Source organism: Phaenicophaeus curvirostris, chromosome 4, assembly GCF_032191515.1.
Source record: "Phaenicophaeus curvirostris isolate KB17595 chromosome 4, BPBGC_Pcur_1.0, whole genome shotgun sequence".
Lineage (NCBI taxonomy): Eukaryota > Metazoa > Chordata > Aves > Cuculiformes > Cuculidae > Phaenicophaeus > Phaenicophaeus curvirostris.
In genome coordinates this window covers 64287887-64308006 of record NC_091395.1, presented here as the reverse complement: position 1 = coordinate 64308006, position 20120 = coordinate 64287887, and the positions used below count along the sequence as shown (strand labels likewise).

Here is a 20120-nt window from a genome sequence, read left to right as displayed (position 1 = left end):
ACAATCTCCCTGCAAGGTCTCCTATGTAGTTACTATACCAGATGGCTCCACACTGGATTGTGCTCAAATAGAGATGCTTGGAAACAATTAAAAGCAATCCAAGCAAACCACTGTATTTTTTTAAACAGACTTCAAACATTTTTGGGTTTTGTAACTTTAGTATGTGTTTGAATGTGGGTGAAATCATTCACCAAAATGCTAACTTACATTCTGTCTCATGGGGAATGAACCTGGCATTAGCATTTGCCCTGGAAGGCTTTCCATACAATTTTCAGTGAAATAGCTTTATTTTAGCTTTGATCATAATGTCAAAAATGTATATTACGATTTCCAGTAGGAGTTTTTCAGCAAGGTAGCTTCTGAACATGAATTTAAAGAGGTAATGCATTGATCACAACAATTATAGTGATTCATTTCTAATACTTCTTTCTTTTCAGCATTTCAGTGAACATAATGGAAGAAGCTCTTAACATACTGCAGTGCCATTAAAGAAAGATTGTTATGCCCATTAGCATGTTACATCTATTGGAAGCTACAGACCTCTTATTACAGGACTTGTATATCAATGTGCTGTTTAACAAAACAAGATTAAGCCTGCATGACACAATTAGACACGCAACAATACTTCTATAACTGTGCATTTTATTAACTTCCCTCTGTAATTAGTCCAGTTACACTTAGAATCAATGTCATGTGCTGGTAAACATCCAGAATCTCAGCCCAACGGTATTCTATGCATGAAACTGGAATGCTATAACAGAAGTAATATTCTTGGTATACACACTACAGATTTTCAAATATATAGATAAATTTCCACAAGTATCAATGTTTCCTTATGAAAAACTACCTACACTTATTTACCATTTTGTTCAGTGAGCAGTTAAAATAAATAATGCTCAGCAGAAGTTACTTGATTCAGTGCAAAATTCTGAATACAGAAAACATGAGAAAGGAACGATAACATGGAGATAGAATCATAGAATCATTAAGGTTGGAATAGACCTTTAACATGAAGTCCCATCACCAGCCCAACACACCAAGCCTACTAAACCATGTCCTGACGTGCCACATCCACACATCTTATGAACATCTCCAGGGACGGTGACTCCACCACCTCCCTGGGCACCCTGTTCCAATGCTTCACCACACTTTCAATGAAGAAACTTCTCCCAATATCCAATCTAAACCTTCCCTGAAGCAACTTCAGGCCATTTCCTCTCTTCTGATCACTTGGGAGAGGAGACCAATATCCATCTCACCACAACATCCTTTCAAGTAGTTGCAGACAGTGATAAGGTCTCTCCTCAGCCTCCTCTTCTCCAGACTAAACAACCCCAGCTCCCTCAATTGCTCCTCCCTAAAACCGAGGCCAAAACCAAGCACATGATTTGATGTGTAGCGCCACCAGCACCAAGTACAGAGGAAATATCATTTCCCTGGTCCTGCTGGCCACACCATTTCTGATACAAACTAGGAAGCTGTTGACCTTGTTGGGCACCTGGGCACGCTGCTGGGTCATGTTCATTTGGCTGTCAGCCTGAATGAGGTCTTCATTCTGTTTTTATCCAGTACCTAACTGGGAGTTGGAGTCATGGTGATGTATATATATATATGATTTATGAAATGGGACTGTTAAAAGAATAAATGCCTAATACAAATCAGGGAGATTTATTACATTGGTAAATCGCCTCTCAATGTGATGGAAACTCTGTGCCCTAAGAACCAGTAAAGAGAAAGGAACTCACTCCCTAAGCCAGCAGCTCATCTTTCAGTACACACTCAAGACAAAACTGTGTTCATGCAGTGGCTACACAGGCAGACGTTGGGTTTCCAGCCCCAACAGGAAGCCTGCACAACTCAGCACTCCAAACTCCTCCTGTACAGGAGAGAGTCTGGAAATCTTGAGAGCTCTCACTTGGGCAAGAGGTCCCAGACTTTTGAGAGAAGGAGTCTCCAAAGTGAGCTGTTTTGAGAAAACAGACAAGTACTTTGCAACAATATTCTGTTTTGGAAAAAAAAAGTCTGTGCAGCTCTAGACAAGATCAAGTAAAACAGCTTTGGACTGCAAGGAAATGTATGTAAAGAAGAGTGATATATCCTAATAGGGTTGGGAGATAAAGTATTGTCTCAATGAAAGGCTTCAGTATTTGCACTTCAAGGGGCAAAAGACAACTCTAGAGGGCAGCTGTGGGAGAGAAGCAATGGAAGTGAGACAAAGATCCTGAAAACTGCTGGAAAAACAGGTCAATATTCTTCAGTGAGAGACCAAAAGGCTGTTAGTCTCTACACAGACCTTAGCTATAAAAACAAAAAACCCCCACAGCAATCAACTGAAACACAAAACAATCCCCATCAAACCTCACGGAAAAATATATTGCACGAGTATATTTTGCAATGCAACTACTGAGTTTCTTCCATCTCTATGGGTCTACAGTTAGAACAAGAATTTTACAAAATACATAACTCAATATTTAAACAGGTTTTCTGTAACCTGTCAGATTATTTTAACTTGTACATCATACTGGATAAAATAACACCCCAACATGACATTATATAGTCAAGATATGACGGCTGTACTGTCCAGCTAATCCTGGAAGAGATTTGGAGCAGAATGTGTGAAAGGGGTGTACTGAGTCGCAGCCTCAAGCTACAAGCTCTGCTATCTGTCTTTAGCTCTTCTCCACGGGAGAACTGTTGATCGTGTCTATACTAAAACTAAGCAAAACAGGCACTTCACTTGTACAAAACATTAATTATGTGGCTCATTAACCACATGAACCTGTACCATTTGAAAAGCATGGTCTTTTCTGCCTTAGATTAAAGACCACTTGAATAAAGAACATTTAAAGCTAAGTCAGTCTATGGCAAGTGCAAATTATAACAACAAATTAGAAAACATAACTAATATAAAACCTAGTAAAACACAATAATATAATAATTAGCATCTATAGTTACTAACAGTCTAGTTTTTAATACAGCATTTTGTGGAAAGGTTTTTTGCATTGATTAATTGGCCTTTGGTTTAGGAGCTATTAAGCCTGTTACTCTAACAGCATATAGAAAGCCAGTTCTGCAGGTTTTATGGAGGTATTCTGAACTTTGTTAGTGCAAGGTAACCCACACCATTAAGGGTAAATAAATAAACTGAACAATGGTGCAAAACAATGATATTCATGTACTCTGTTGTAAGATTGTTAGTTAAAATGTTTATTCTTGGTTTTCAGATAACTTACCCTTGTTGATTGAACAACAAAGCTTTTGGCTAGCAAGGAAGCCACACAATATTCTTTCTCCATTCATTTAAGTAACTTATTTCTAAAGTAGACATTCCATGTAATTTTGTAATGCAAAAGGCCTAAGAATACCTTTATCTGAACAATCTGATAATTCCTTCTTCGGTGAAGTTCTCCGCCTCTTGAATAATAATTAGTGCATTTTCCTATAATTTCTAGTTCCATATGGCAGTGCTCTCAAGCAGAATTTTAAGAGCATTTACTGACTGAATCATTTTTCTCTGAAAATTTATTTAATGAAGGCAAAATGCTTATTACACAACCGGTGAACACCAATGGTTTCAGTACTCTTCACATACCATTCTTCACATGAGTTATAATAATTCCTTTTAAATTCAGCTCTTTCCTGGAAGTCTCAGTAATATTTTTAACTTTTAATTGCTTTTCCCTTTTTGTCTTTTCTATTGCAACAGAAACCAGCAATCCAGATATACGCCATTCTGCTAACTGCTATACAAATCTAATACATCTTTTTTTGGTGTTTCGGTAAAACTTTCAAGCTGGTGGGGTATTCTGTGGGGTTTTTTTGGGTTTTGGGGTGGGTTTTCGGTTTTTTTTGGTTACTGTTGTTGTTATCTGCTTTTTTGTGTTGGTGTTTTTTGATAGAAATTGAACATCAAAATAAAATTTCTACAGTGGTACTTAACAATATTGCTTTTTTCTTCACCACTGTAATTCTGTGTAACTACTGAAGAATAAAATACAATTAAAAAATACACTCAACTTTTAACTATGTGTAGTCTTTTAAACAGTTCTCCTAATATTTTCAGACTCACTGTATCATATCAGAATGCTAATTATAGCCTGACTTTCTGCTCTTCTATTTGAATACGAAGAAAAAATTTCTTTACTGAGCTATAACTAGGAGTCTCTATGATAATTAATTTTACAGTTATTTGCAGTAACAATGACGACCGGACACTGGCTAACATCACTTGATATTACATTATTAAAAACAGTTACCTAAATAATGAGATCAATGATGAGAAATTTTTTACTTTAATAAAAGCAATGGAACGTCCCTTACATTTTCATCATACTATACAGAAATTAAAGACTCAAAACCTGGTCAGTCCTAGCTATGTGAAATATTCATACAGTCACATCACTACGACAGCACTGAAAACAGAAAAACCCCCAACATTTATGTAACCTAGGCTTACTGCTTCTACAATAATGTACTGAAAGAAATATAAAGTTATCAGATGTGATTTCTCTGTCAGGAACTCAGGTTGACAGTCCATTAGCACAAAATGCTGCTGGTTGTGATCCTATGCAAGCTAACAGTCTTGAAAACTCAGTGTGGCATGTCAGGCTTTCCTCATGAAATATTTTAACAAACGAATTAATCGCAGTAGCAGTGCACAATTAAGTAATTGTATAGCTGCCTTCATCCTGAAGGACCCCAAGTGTAAAAAGAGTGAACCAAATTTTCAGAGAAGCTTGAAAAGAAGAGTCTCTCCCTGTCCTCTTTTTCCTGTTCAAGATGCCCAACAGACCACATCTTTCCTTTTTATGATTTCTAGAAACTGTCGAAATCTTTAGGACACAGTGCCTCAAATGCCAGTGAATTTGCTGCCGCTCCAGGTTGGTAGACAGGGGATGGAGAGCAGCAGATGTAGAAGTAATGAATGTAGGACAATAAAAATAATTTATTTTCCTTACTGTGGCCAATAACTGGAATAGCTATAACAAACAGCAGTATCTGTGTGCTACCAAAAGAAAGGAAAATCAAGAGTGCCAGAAGGTGCCCTTTGACTAGAAGGACCATCCTCTCCTTTCTGAGAACAGAAAGAAACAAAGGCAAAACTCCCCTTCTCCTGGGGTAGCAGTCCTCCACAACCTGCTCCAGTGTGGGTTTCCATGGGGTCATGGCCTCCTTCAGGCAGTGCCACCTGCTCCATTGTAGGGTCCTCCATGGGCTGCAGGTGGACATTTACTGTGACTCCTCACAGGCTATAGTGGGACAACCTCATAGAAAACAGTCTCCTCCTTGGGCTGCAGGGGCATCTCTGCTCAGGCATCTGGAGTACCTCCTACCCCTTCTCCACTGTCCTTAGTGTTCTCTGCAGTGCTGTTTCTCTTGCATCTCATCTTTGCATAGTTATTTCTCTTGCATCTTTTGTCTGCAGAGCTGTTTCTTGCTTCTCTCTCCGTGCTGCTGTGCCCAGCCAGGCTGGCCTGACCGGTCCAGCAGGCTCTGGGAGCCCAGCTGTGTGTGTGAGGCCAGTGCCCCTCCTCTGTTTCCACTGCTGCTGCCCACTTGCTGTTTTCCCCTCTTCTTAAATACGTTCTCACGGAAGTGCTGTCACCATTGCTGATCAGTTTGGCCTTGGCTGGAGGTGGACCATGCCAAACTCAGCCTCCAGCAGCCACAGTCACTGACAAAGCCCTTGCCATGCAAACCCAACGCAGGAAACAACTGCATTCTCAGTCAAACTGACACCACCGCACCTTGTTAATGCAATTGTCCTTTTTCTCCTGAAAGCCCCTTACTGCTGTCTATTTAGCTTTCCAGGTAGTAGGCTGGCTATCAAGAAACACTGTCTAGACTCTAGAGCAACTTTCATTGCCACATAAATCTAGCAAATATTTGCATTTAAATGCTTGCCATGGAGCTTTGCCAAAAATAGATGAGATGAGCTTAGAGTTGTTCTTTGCTATGCATGGTGCCTGGGCACAAGGAAAATAAAACATTTTATTGTCTTACATTCATTAGTTTTATATCTCCTGTTCTATGTATTTACTAGTTCACACTTTTGTTGGTATAAATATTTTATACCAACTCATAGAAGAAACAGTATATTGTTTTAACTAGGCTTTCTATATCCAGTTCCCATCAATTTGAATAATGTACATAAGCAATTTGCACAGCTTTTGAATAAATCAATTTTTCATGGTTACATGAATGTCTAAAACACAAGTGCATTTTTCCAGCAGTAAATTTCTTAAGTGTTGGAGTTGTGAGCCATCAGCAAGTAATTAACAATCATTCAGGAAAACATGCTAGTTAGGATAAAAGGAGTGCTCTCAAGTGTCAAAGCATTCACATTTTGAAGGCTTCAATTAAGATAATTTGTAAAATCTATTGTTCAAGGAATAAAGTTCTTAAGTCTTCCTGCTGCTAAGAACTCAATATGTCATCTCCAATAATTCCTTTAGCCTACAGATAGTTACCTTTCAGACACTGGGGGTTCATTTTTCTTTAGAACTTCTGCTAATTATAAACAAGTGACATAATTTCTGTAACAGAACTGTTCAAAGCTACAAATTTACTCCAATGCTTTTTAAAGAGAGAAGTATTCAAACAAAACATAAAACAGGTATTAATTCCTGAATATGTGTTGAATGATGCTGTATTTAATACATTCAAGAGGCAATGAAAACAAAATAAGTTCCTCCTCAGAAAACTCAATGAATAGGCAGCCAGATTGAAAACAATTTTAGTTAAATTTCTTAACAGCCCCCAAACTCCCTTTGTTTACTGAAAGGTAACCAAAAGAGAATTTCTCATGCAAAGGCCATAAACTTCCCATGCTTTGATCTCCTTGATTTAGCACAAATAGTTGAAAATACTCCTGCCTCCAAGAGCAAGCAGAAGCTTTTTCACTTGTGTTGGATGGATGGTGGTCTGAAGCAACAGAGTGGCATAACCGGGCAGGGGATGGGACCAGGGAACCCTCAGCAAATCTTGAACTGAGACTGGTAGGTATTACAAAATAATTGTGTATCTCCAGGTTATTACGAGTTCTTGAGCTGAACTGTAACTCATGTTTGGAATATTTAAATGCTTCATTGCAGCTTGTATTACACTTCTTGTTGTGTCCACAGAAGCCTTGCAACCATCAACAAACCAAATGTTTCCTTAAATACCTAGGACAACTAAAGGTTATTTCTACACAAATAACTTTCTTATCTGTCGTGCAAGCTATTTAACATTATCCAAGGATGCTTTTCTGCTGGAAAGACTGTAAAAGCTTCTAGCTTACAAAATAAAAGACATTTTGAAAATGGAATATATAATGACACCAGTTGATTTGTTTCTTTTTAACATGACACACTTCTCTTGTACAAAGAAAAGGGTTTTTTTCCTACGTAAGCAAGCTCCAAACTCTTTCTTAAAGTGTACTAAAAGAAAGTACACTAAAAGAATACCTCTGTGGGACGCCAGGAGTATTAGAAATTCCTGCATCCCACTGTAAGTGGAGAAGCTAACACAACATCACACAAAGCTTCTGTAAATGCCTATTTCAGGCAATAATACTGATGCTACCCTTCATTTCAGTTCTTGTATGTCTACATGTATGCGATCATACCTTTGTCTTTCACATCCAAGAGAACTTTTTTTTTTCCTTCCCTGACGGCATTTCAGATTGAACAAAACTCATGACTTTCAAAGTGACCCTTTTATCACACCAGCTCTGCTGTCAATACAGCTGCATGTTGGCATTCAGATTAAAAGCACAGGCTGATTTAAACTTTAAATATCAAAATATCTTCAGAACACCTCAGGGCACAGCAATGATTTCCACTGAGTTTCCTTTTGTTTACTTTATAATGTCAATGCTGAATACACGACTATCATGTTTCTACTATGTCGTATTCAGCTGTGCTAGGAAAGACTTCACTCACACTCCATAAGCCATGACAAATATTATAAAACTCAATTACAAGATGTAACTCTCAAAAAAGATACAAAAAGTAAGTGAAACATGGTCTGGTTTGTTAATGTTTCTTAGCTGTGTCTGAAAATGCAATTGCTATAAAAAGCAACAGTTGAAAACCAAAGATCTCATTACCATAAAACAACTATTCTTTCAAATTTCATCGCAGAGTGAATTTTATCAATTTTTCCCTTTTCGGTGATGACAGTATGACTGGAAACATACCACTATCTGATTTTGCCATGCTTATGTATACTGAATAGGAACTTATTTTAGAAATAGGAATTGAAACAAAATCATGCTGATTCACATTTGATCCTATTCACACCAAGTTCAACCTTATCCAAACTCCAGTGAAGACAGCAGGACTTCTTCTGAAGGGAAGTGCCACTCATCCACAGAAATACCTACACAGCATTTAGGACTAGAATAACTATAGCATGTGACAGTAAAATCAAATGCCCTAAGGCTAATATGTAAGAACTAACCAGAGACTCTTGCTGCCTTCTTACTATAGCACTGCTGATTGAAAAATAGCACCTATTGACGTAGGTCAAGTCAGGAGCGGCATGCTCTATGCAATGACCAGCTGGAAGATCCGCTCTTAGAACGCAGTCATCTTTACAGACACATGGGCTTTTTGACAAATAGAAACAAATAAAGACCTTATATAGAAGATTAAGCATCTCATTTAGAGATAAAGGAAGAACATGGGACTTGGAGATAAAGGAACAAAGGATCAGATTGGATAATCTGATTCAAATCCAGTCCTCAGCTGTTTCAGGCATAATTCCATGCAGTCCTTCTAGAAATTAGTAAGACGTGTGTTTAGTTTCTCCTTTTGCTGTTTCCACTAAGAAGCTGATACAGAACTCAACTCTACTGGATAGGAGTTTTCTTCCAATTTCTATTCTAAATTTATTTGTGGCCAGGTAGCATCTAGGTTTGGGTTTTTGTCATGATTTTCTGCAGCAACATTTGCCTTCAGCTTATTCTCTCTTTTTAGTGTCATTCTCCCTTTCACCCATGTATTTAGAAACTGAAATTATATTATATATGGTCTCTTTGTTAGACTATAAAGTCATACTGTATCTCTCCATATAAAAATCTATTTTCTTCACCTTCACAGTAGCCCCCCTTGCAGCCTTCCTGGCAAACGGCTGCATGAGCAGTTTTGTTCTCCAACATTCAACTCCAAGTCATCATCTCAAAAATGATGACATAACACATGACAACACAACAAGCATTTTTCACATTACAGCACACAGTTGCAATGCATGACAATATGATGCATTAGGTCTCCAAGAAAATACATAAAAGAATGTTCAGAGTGTTAATATTAAACAATCTTCCAAATTACTTAAATATACACAGCTATAAGTTTTCTATGTGACACTTACAGATATCGTTCTTACAGATATCATTCTTATACTCTTAGCTAACTTGCATTTTCAGACATCCTTAAATCCTCACCCTGTTCCTGAGTTTCTAAGCCTACTTTTCTCTCCAGCTACCTGCATGCCCTATTACATGCCCTATTACTAGAAGGGGTAAACTGTGTGAAAGATTGAGATTTCATACAAATCACTAATCTCAGACTTGGAAGTTCTACCAAGATGACCCACATTTCCTGCATGAAAATGGCTTGAATTATGATTATGAAGTCATGGATAAAAAAGCAACTCCTTAGATTTCTGGAACTTTCCCTAGTATTACTGCTTGTTTTAATAAAAGCTGATGCTTTCCTTTATAGAGAATTCCAAGGAACTCCTGGAGAATATTCCCTGAAAGAGGGAACATGACTGCATGCCTGAGCCACACATGTGACTGATCTCCCTCCCAGCTACAGTGATCATAGGGAGGGCAACACACTTGTGCTACCCAAACACCTTTTACAGGTCTTACTGCAACATTAGGGTCTTGGTTTATTCCTACTTCTTTCCAAAGGCAATATAAGCCCAGTGCTCCAGTTCACTGTTTCCAGAGCCAACAAATATACGAAGGTTTGATTCAAAAGAGATAATATATTTTCAGTTTCTGAAAGAAGGTGATAAAGAAAGGATTACTTCAAAGCCAGGTATATTATGAAAACAGTTCACCTCCTCCCAACCCTTCATTTAGTTAAAGACAGGCATCATACCTAACCTTCCCCACTATGTTTTCCTTTCCCGTCTCTGCAGCATTGCCTCCTCCATTTATCAAAACTGGACAGAAGGATGTTATGCTTAGAAGGAATATTCTTCTAAGGAAGGAGTATTTAAAAATCTTCTCATACAAAGTTAATGCATGGAAATGCTTCGCATCAAGTTTCCAAATTTCTCAGGGTCTCACTGTATCTTTGTCATGCTTATTTCCATTGGGAAGGTTATGTAGAAGCCCATGCCACCACTGCTGTACTCCCAATTTGGGGGGATTTTCCCCCACATATTCCACCACCTAGGCTGAATCTCTTGACATGTGGCAGAAGAGCCATTCTCTGGTTCAGAGAATGAATGTTTAATTGTTTTATAGAAATTTGAATAGCATAAAAAACAAAGACTGAAAGATCCTCAACCCAGAATACATGACAGCCTCCCTGGCAGGTGAAGTCACATCCCTACAGACAATATGTGGTTTTTGAAGCGTATTTTTCTTTTGGATCATAGATCGAGTATCTTGAACATAAAGGTCCCTTCAAGTTTTAGTAAATGCATGAAAGCAGTTTGCTGTTTGTCTGCCTTTTGATAAAAATGATCAAGTCCCAAATCACATGCATACCTGAACTTACCTGTTGTTACCATTACTGTTTCAGTCCCTAGCAATATGCTTGGAAAACATCTGCAAGCTGAAAAGCTGAGTTCAGAAAAATAAAAAAATTCCACAGTTTATAGTAACAGCTGATCCTAGCGGTAAAGGAGCAGATGGGACTCATCCATATGCTATCAGAAAGTGGGAGACCACACAACATCTAAGCTATCATGGAAGTATCAGATGTTCTAAGAAGACAGAAAAGATTGTATTTTTACAGGCAATTTTGTGCTCTAGAAAGTTATAGCAGTACTTTTATAAGCTCAGATCCTCAGGTTATTTACCACTTTTGATGGGATAACTCTTCCAAGTACTGATAGCTCAATGAACATAAAATGAATTCATCCTAGGCAAAGATCTACAGAATTATCATAAACCATGTGAGATTTACAATGAAGAATGCTGAAATGCTCTAAATAACTACAGAATGAATTAAACAAAACACTAAGTGTTAGTAATACCATGACAATAGTATCTTTTTAACCAACACAAACAAATGATGCTCAGCCTTCTACAACAAGCTAAAAACATTAAAAATCTGTAACCTAGTAATAAAGAGTTTTTTGGGGAAAAAGCCTTTTACTGATCAGAAAGATGGTAGAGTTATTCCTAAACTTCAGCCCTGTCTTGTTAAACCACCAGACTGCTGCAAAAGAACACTAGATATTAAAGTGTGAAGTTTTCCTGTTAAATGAGTGTTGTAAATTATTGCTGAGAAGAAAGCAATAAGAAATATCCATTCAGTCTGGAAAACTCTGAGATGATAAGGTAAAAGTCTATGAGATCACAAGAAACTTGAAAAGGGAGGAAGGGGATAGTTGTTCTGTTTCTTCCAATGCAAGACATGAAGGGCATCACACAAAGCAAAAGAAAGGATGTGTTTATGAGAGATGGTAGACATGTAGTTTTCCTTGTCAAAAAGTTGCTAAAATTTTGCACGGTTTCAGATGGGAATGAACAAACCCATAGAAGACTATGAAAATCTTGGAAACTACATCTTAAGAAAAACTTAAGCTGGAAAAAAAAAGATGTGCACTGGTTCTGGAATACTGTCTTACCTGCTTGCCCTGTTTGTACTTTTCTCTGGACACTCTCTAACAACCACTACACTGGAGATGTGTTAAAAAAGATGTTCTTTCCCACTTACTTCCTCTTGCTAAAACCCTTAACATTAGTAGGAAATTAAAGATAAGGTTAATTTCCAGCAATGACTTTCCCATTAAAAGTATGTTTTTGTGTACTATAACATTGTATCACACTGTGTGCATTACACACTTTCCAGAAGAAAAACCCTTAGTTTCGTAGAGTTAGAGTTGGCAGGGACCTCAAAGATCATCTAGTTCTACCCCCTTGCCATGTGCAGGGACATCCCACTAGATCAGGTTACACAAGGCCCCATCCAGTCTGGCCTTGAACACCTCTAGGGATGGGGCATCCACAACTTCCCTAGGCAACCTATCAATATCTAGTTTATCAGTATATGTATGATATTTATATATATGTGGTGTATCTACCACATAAAGGGTAGCTTAGTTTAACTGTTGCAGTGTTTTGTTGAGCAAAATGAGGCTGATTTTAAATCCATTGATAGTTGCTAGTGAGCAGTATTTGCTCTACCTAGGAAAATCCAGAAATACAGTTTCTCATTAGATTATAGAGTTCTGAAATAAAGGAGCATAAGTACAAAATACGTGATTTTGATATCTGTTTAGTAATTGAGGACTCAAAATTCTTGGTAGCCAGCAAGATTGTTTCCACTATTTGTCTAGCAAGAAAAGATGAAGGTGAGGAAGAAGGACAGTCTTCATAGGCCACCTATGGTCCAACACTGAGTGCGTTAATGACCCTAGTCAAGCCTGTTTGACTTCCTTCCAGTCAGTTACCATATGCAAATGAATGAGCACCAAAGTTAGTGAAAAACTCTTCTCCCAGAAGCAAGGTGCAAAGGAAGAGTTTCTCACATTTTCCTCTAAAGCACCAAAATTTTCCCTCAGCTTTTCCAAAAAGAGTATCCACAGCCTTACAGTCGTGCTTCATTAGTCACAAGAAACATTAGCAATTCTTTCTTTCCCCAAATAAACCACAATCAATGAATTAGATCACTTCAGTTATGAAGATGTATAAACAGTTGATTAATGTTTGAAGTCAAACGCTTTATAAAGAAAAAGAGACAATGAATGGTGTATGAAAAAAAAGCCTGAGAACTTGGGGGAAAATAACTCTTGCTTTCAGGTTTGTAGCAAAACACCCATAAAAAAACTCCTAAAAAGCTGCTGACTTTCCCCACTTTTGTGGAGAACAGTTTGTAAGAGAATCTTTGAAAATTTAAGCACTATTTTGACATCTTACTTGATGTGTATTGAATTTGGGTTAAATTCCTCTTTATCTATTTGCAAATAATTTTTAGTAACATTTCATTATTTGATAAACTGCAGCATCTGATTCTGATTAAGTATCCAAAGGCTACAGGAGCACTGTTCAGAGAAATGCTACACTCAGGAAAGTATTTGCATATTACGCATGTCTATTAAAATGTATTTTCCAAAGACATGATGCACTGGAAGACATGATCACATGATAGATGAGCCTGTTATGGACTTCTGGAGTTCAGCCTCTAGTCAAAGCAGGGCCAATTGGTGATAAAATTGTCCAGCTGAGTTTCTCCTCTACCCAGTCAGAATTGGCCTTGCTGAGACTTGTCTGTTGCTCTTGTCCTTTCATCCTACACTTCTGAGAAAGGTCTGGCTTTTTTACTTTTTTTATACCTCAAATATTTTCATTGTTAAAGCAAATAAAAAAAATACAACCTGGGAATACTGGATATTCTGTAATATTTATATAATTAAAACTGGGCTAGGGAAATAGATCTAATAAACTCATTGCAACCCAGGAAAACAGTTACCTGAGGGCATCGGATTTGAACTGTATAAAGTCAGTAATTAACTGCCAGACAAGAAGCATCAGGACACCTACCTTTTCTATCATCTTCCTAAGGACAGTATGTGTAAACCATCTTGCATAGCAATTTTCTGTCTTTGGAAAGGAAGAAAAGAAAGGAACCACACACAATTGTCCCCTTCCTCCACCAGTGTCCAATTTGCATCCTACCAGCATTGAACTGCTAAGACAAGCATTGGCAAATAAAACAGTCAGCTGACAGCCTGAGTGTTTTGTATAGATTTACAAAATCGTAGAAATCCTACAATAATACCCAACTTTTTATTTTGGTACTGACTGCAACTTAGGCACTAATTCTCAAGTATGCTGAGAGCTAAGTCAGAATGTGTGTCTACATGTTTTTGTATCAAGAACATTGCTATCTTTTTGTACTGCTATCACCTTTTACTGTCTTAGATCCCTTGTGGTCATCAGATAAGGGTAAAGTGAAGTTCTCCGAAAGCCATTTGTTAACATAGTGCCAGTGAAAAAATACCTCTGTTTTGATGTAGGAAGAAATATGAAAAATTATAGACATACCTGGTCCAATGCAGAATGATGCAATGACTGCAAGGATGCAAAATATACTGAGGTAGGGAAGCCAAGACACGGTTTTCTGGGTAGATAAAAACATTCACAGTAAGTATCTTGTATGTACCAATATTAAAAAAAAATCACAGATAATACACAGTGTTTTCCATGATTATTTCTCTACTTCAGAATTTAGACTAGCATTACTGTAGAAAATCACAGTATCTCTATGGCACTTTATTAGATGACATGTATCAAAGGTCTTGGTCTCAGCAGAATCCCTGTAAAGAAACACTAGGCAAAGTCTTGCACCACAGAAGTCAAAACTCAGAAAGTTTACAACTTCTTGTGCTAAAGTTTAAGCCAATCTGGAAAAAAGTTTTTCTTTCTGTTGAGTAGATTTGGTGCCTCTATCCTCCTCAGGTATTTCAGTCGTGTTTAAAAAGAACAACTATGATGGCCCACAGAGCTTCAAAATTCACCAGTTAAAGGCCGGGCTGAAGTCTAGACATGACAAGCTGCCTTTCAGTAGGACAGCTGTATCTGAACCTTACCAAATTATGTGAAAGCCACAGTCCAGCGATTTTTATACATAATCCGATTTTGCAGACTAGGAGGGCCATGTGTGCAAACAACAGGTAGACAGGAAAAGAAAACAAACTATAAATGGTTTTTAAAAGGAACTGTAGATGGATTTACCTATTTTCCTCACAAGGCAATCTTTTTTCTATGTCTAAGTAGATTTGTCTTTATTCAGACCTCTTAATGATAGGAACTTGAAACGCAATGAACAATTTCTACTGAGATTTCAGGACACTGTCGCTTAATGATGTATGTGAATGCTTCATAATAATACTAATAGATGGGAAAAACACACGAATTCCCAGTCCTTTCTTTATTCATCAGTGGGGTTTTTTTCCATCAAAAAGTGTGAATGCCATTTTTAGTAGAATTTTATTATTTTTGCAAGGTTAGTTAAGATACATATAACTGTAGTATCACAAAATGCCAGAAGTGGCACTGTAAAAATATACTTGCTAAAACAGGTAATTATTTATTTCATTTTCAAATAAAGATTCTCATTTTCTGATGCATTTTCTCTTGCAGTCTGGGTTATTCCTTTAATTATGGGGAAAACATGGTCTCCTAGGCATTAACATTTACCAAGAGACTTGAAGATCTATCAGAATTACACATTCTGGAGTACTTGTCTGAAAACAGATCCAAGATCTCTAAAGGCACTGAGAGACAGAAGGTGCAAGTACAGAGTAGATTCCAATTCCTCTGAGACCAAGTCTATTTATACCCTTTGGTCAACGCAGATCTAATCTCTAATACGTAACAGATTGAGACTTGGCTGAAAGGAAGTAAAACTGAAAGGCATTCAGACTTCAGAGATTTACAGCAGTTGGAGGTCCTCATGTATCGAACTAGGTTTTAAAAGATTTGGAACAGACTTTTTCACTTGGCATACAAAACTTGCAATAACTTCTCTCTCTGGAGAGCTGTGTTGTAGCTGTTATGACAGGCATGTGAAAGCAAAGCTTAACTGTCCTGTTCATACAGGTAAGTTGAATAAAACTTTGCAATGGTGTGACATACACCTGCTTTTCAAACCGACTGACTCCCTTCAACCAAGAAACAAGATTTGAAAGTCAGATTAATGGCAAGACAGAGGAATGAACAATAGCAGGAAAACACTTGATGAAAGACTACCCGAGCCCATGCCATAGCAGCCTGTCAGTTTTACTTCTCAAAAGCCCTTAAGAACCGAAAGGAACTGCATCATTATGGAAATGAAAGCTAAATAAGATTTAGGTTGGTTTAATAATTGTCTTCTGATCATTTGAAATAGCTAGGGAAGTGACTTCTAATAACTTCTGAGAACTTAAGTGCAAATGTTCCGCAAAGGCTATGTCTTTATATTGTCAATTAGAATATTAGAAATGTAGCTTGAAAGGAACAGAAAACATGGAAATTTTTCACTACTGGGAAGAAACATCCAAACCTATGAAGAAGGATGACATATCAAGTACAAAAGAAATCTCAAGATGACTGCATTGCAAACAAAGATAAAAACTTGAATAGTGATAAACTATTTATCAACTGTGGGCAGAATTGTCTTCATAACGGTTCATAATAGCACAAATCTTTGAGTTAAGGAGACTGAACACAGCAAAGCCCTATGGTATTTTAATATAAAAACTGCTATGGCTAGCTATAGTACTTTGAAACCAACAGATTCATAAATAGGCAACTGACAAACCTTTGAATCCTTATGCCAAACTGATTAAAAGGAATGTCTCATGTACAAATGCTGAGGCAAACCAGTATGGAGCACCCGGCATTCAAAGTAAGCAAAAGACAGAGTGAACACATGTAGTGACTGTGGTGTTACCTGTAAAGTCAGAGAAACAGTGAGTACTGCGAAGAAGACAACCATTAACCCAAAACCTCCAATGAGAAGAGGCTTGCGTCCAAGCCGTTCAATAACTAAGCCCTGGAAAGAAAAAAAAAAAGGCATTTGACTTTCTTGATAAAGCACTGAAGAACTCAGACCATGTAATATATTCTCCTAGTAAATATGAACAGAAAAAATAAAATCATGAGAATGGATGTGATGCTGTTTATCAGTTTCACAATTATGTTTACACAATTTAATATCTGAAAAAAACAAGCCAGCATTCTTATTTGAGATCACTGAAAAAAACAGGAAACCATGAAAGCCGTATTTGCTGTTAGGTTTATGCCTGGATTTCCTACTACAGAACAAAGATGATCATATAGATAGGAAAAATATACAATTGGTAAATTCAAGTTTAATATCATTAGCGTGATAGATTTCAAAGTTTATACTACATTTAACTTATTGGTAACTATTTAATAATAAAACAAGTGTTGCACTATTAACTATATAAAAACAATGAATAAGATAATAGCTATGTGAAGCTTGATTTTTTTTTCAGAGCACAAATAATTCTACATTGATTGAATAGCTTACAAACTTGCACCAAATTTCTATATTAATGTTCTTAGAAAATGTAATTTTTAAATGGCAAAATGTTGAAACAAATTACAGTCTCTTGAGTTTGCATTTTCTTAATTTCAACGTATCTCTAATTTTAAGCTTGAAAGGTTTAAAATTTATGATTAAAAATTTTTTAGCATACATTAATTTTTTAATAACTTAAATTTTATTTTTAATTTATTTTTTTCTCCGACCACAGAAGAAACATTTACTTGCGATTTCAGATAGTTAATGTAATTAGAACATCTAGGTAAAAGAAATCCACTCAGCAGAAAAATTTGCTTAGATGAGTGATTGTAACACTGATACTTGTGTACTCACACATTTTTGAATTTCTATTTAACACTTGAAGATAAATCAGCTTTGCTAAAAGCTTTTATTTTGTTTTGTTAAAAGCTTTTGTTTTGTTAAAGCTTTGTTAAAATCTGAGTACTTATCTACTAGAGAAGAACACAATGAAGAGTTTCTTTAAAAGCTGTGGCATAAACCTGTCCTTGCTGGTCTGTCTCATCAAAATAGACTAAGATGTATTTTAGGTCATAAGAGTTGATAACTACTAGAATTACTAATTACAGTTGGCTTTCTTATGAGAAGAATAAAACAATTTTACAAAGCTGGAAATGTACCACTTCAAGTAAGTTAAACTCAGAATCACACAACTGTTTGCTACATTGTTATTTACTGGAGACTAAAATCCCTCTTCCACACAGGCTTTGAGCAGAAAATAAAATGAGAAACTACCATAAAATGAAATCCAGAGTAATACCCTTAATTCAGGGAGATGATGCACACCGTTCTGCACTGAGCATCTAGAAGAAATGCATCAAAACAAAGTACAAAGTCACTCAGGGAAGAAAAGCCTTATGTGGCCAGCGCTTCTCCCACAGCATCAGGTTTATTAGCAGATTTTAGGATAGGCTTCAAATCGTGCTGACCCTGTGCCCTGCAGAGCTTGACTTCCACACCAGAGATGCAATACCATGACACTGCAGAACACAGAAAGCAACTCTGGGGCAAGCTACACTGTCCTTTATTTCTTTAAATGAGGAAATATATTCATTCTGACAGCTTCCATAATAGAATTTATTTCAGAGCCGTGTTTAAAATAGACCCACACTGATGTTATTAACACTTCACATTGTGCTCACCAAGTCCAAATGCTTCCGAACTGCAACTGTTGTACCACCAAAACCTCTACAAGATGCCAAGTATTTTCCACTATGATTAATGTATCCATCTTGCAAACACATGTGGCTGCACATACACTTAACCAAGAGACATTTTTTACAGCTACGTGGGATGTAAAGTTCTTGAATAGGTCTGTAAGAGGAGCGAGACTTCTGCAATACGTTTCACATGTATTTTGATATGAATTACATGTTCAGCAATAGATGCTGCACATGTAATTTGCCACACCAGGGAATTTCCATTATTTTTTTCAATTCTGGATTGCTGGTCATGATTAAATAATCTTGTTATCACTAGCTGGCGGGTTTTGCATTACAATGGGGTAAGGGATGAATGTTTCTCCTAGAGGGAAAAAGGTTCATAGACGGCTCTCGTAAAGAGCAAAACATGGGAAAAAAGTGCTAGATTGTTTCTGGTTATAAAGTTTAAAGAAAAGCAAATATAGATTTCAGAATAACTAGTCTGGACATGTTTAGGCAACTGTAGGTGGGCTGGTGAGGAACTCCTGGTTTTAACTGAGATGAGCACAGACACAATTACAGCAGTGGGCTCGGTATCCATTTTACATAAAAGAATAATAGGGTCTAATACATTTAAATTCTTTTTTCTTCAGAGATGATACAGGAAGAAATAAAGAAAATCCATGTGCAGCCATTTATTTTCCCTGAGCTGATGCCAGGTTTCCAAGCATTCATCACTGCTCTTTATTTAATACAGTAAAAATGAGGAACTTGAATGCTTCAGCTTCTGGGTACTACTTGCAGCTTCTGCACCAAAGAATTTACATGTACAATTCTTGCTGACATATCTTGTGATTATGGAATGAGCCAACGTTGTTCACTGGAAAAAATAAGCAGCAAATCTGTCCTAATTCACAGGGATGCCATGATGTACGAGAATTGCCAACACTTGTATAATCATTTCCAAAGTCGCTATCAAGTCAAGTACACTGACAACACTAATAAACCTAGGAAATACAGACTCAGAAAGCTTTTCAAGTAGACACGATTAACTCACACAGTTATGGGTAGAAAAATGTCTACTTCCATTTTAAAGGTAAGGACACCTGTAATTTGTTCAAGTGCGTGACCTATATCACCAGTTCCGATCCAATGAAAAACATCTGCTTATGGCACGGATTAAAAAGAGGCACATCCGTCTCTGCTGAAATGTGATACTATACAGGATCAAGCTCATGTAGCCAAGTGCAACAATCAAAACCATGCTCCCTACCTTACAGAGCTGTGGTCTCGTGAAAGACAGCATTTATGTTTGGAAAGACATGGGTCTGTGGCTCTGCTGGTCAGGAGGGAATGCAGAAGCATCCCAGGACTCAGTGGGTGGCAGATTGATGTTGTTCAACTGGGTTCCAATCCACAACAGAAAAGCCTCTCAGGAGGCACCATCTTTCATCAAGGCCAAAAAGGTTTTTTGAATCATTGAAGCACACAGATGCTTCAACAGCCAGTCCATCAAGTTGTTTAGGTCTACAGTATTTCTAACTAAACTTTTATTTATTTTTGAGGATATCTTACAAAAACCTATGACAATACATCAGCATCTCAAATTTCTCTGCTGAACTGTTTTTGTCCTTTTCTTGATGGAAAAAATAAAAGCTGAGATAAACCCTGAAGTTTCATCAAACATTTGAAAAGAAAAGTCTAATGTCTTCTACGACAACAAGTTTCCTTA

General features: G+C 37.1%; 1 protein-coding gene across 1 annotated transcript in view; it reads right to left on the bottom strand.

The window, feature by feature from the left end:
• The window catches only part of SLC2A9 (solute carrier family 2 member 9), a 102451-nt gene that overhangs the window by 23419 nt on the left and 58912 nt on the right, over positions 1-20120 (bottom strand). Inside the window, exons 9-10 of the mRNA XM_069856332.1 lie at positions 16611-16712; positions 14222-14297 (exon numbers count right to left, since the gene is read on the bottom strand). Coding sequence (XP_069712433.1) covers positions 14222-14297; positions 16611-16712 — 178 coding nt within the window. The remainder of the gene's footprint in view (positions 1-14221; positions 14298-16610; positions 16713-20120) is intronic.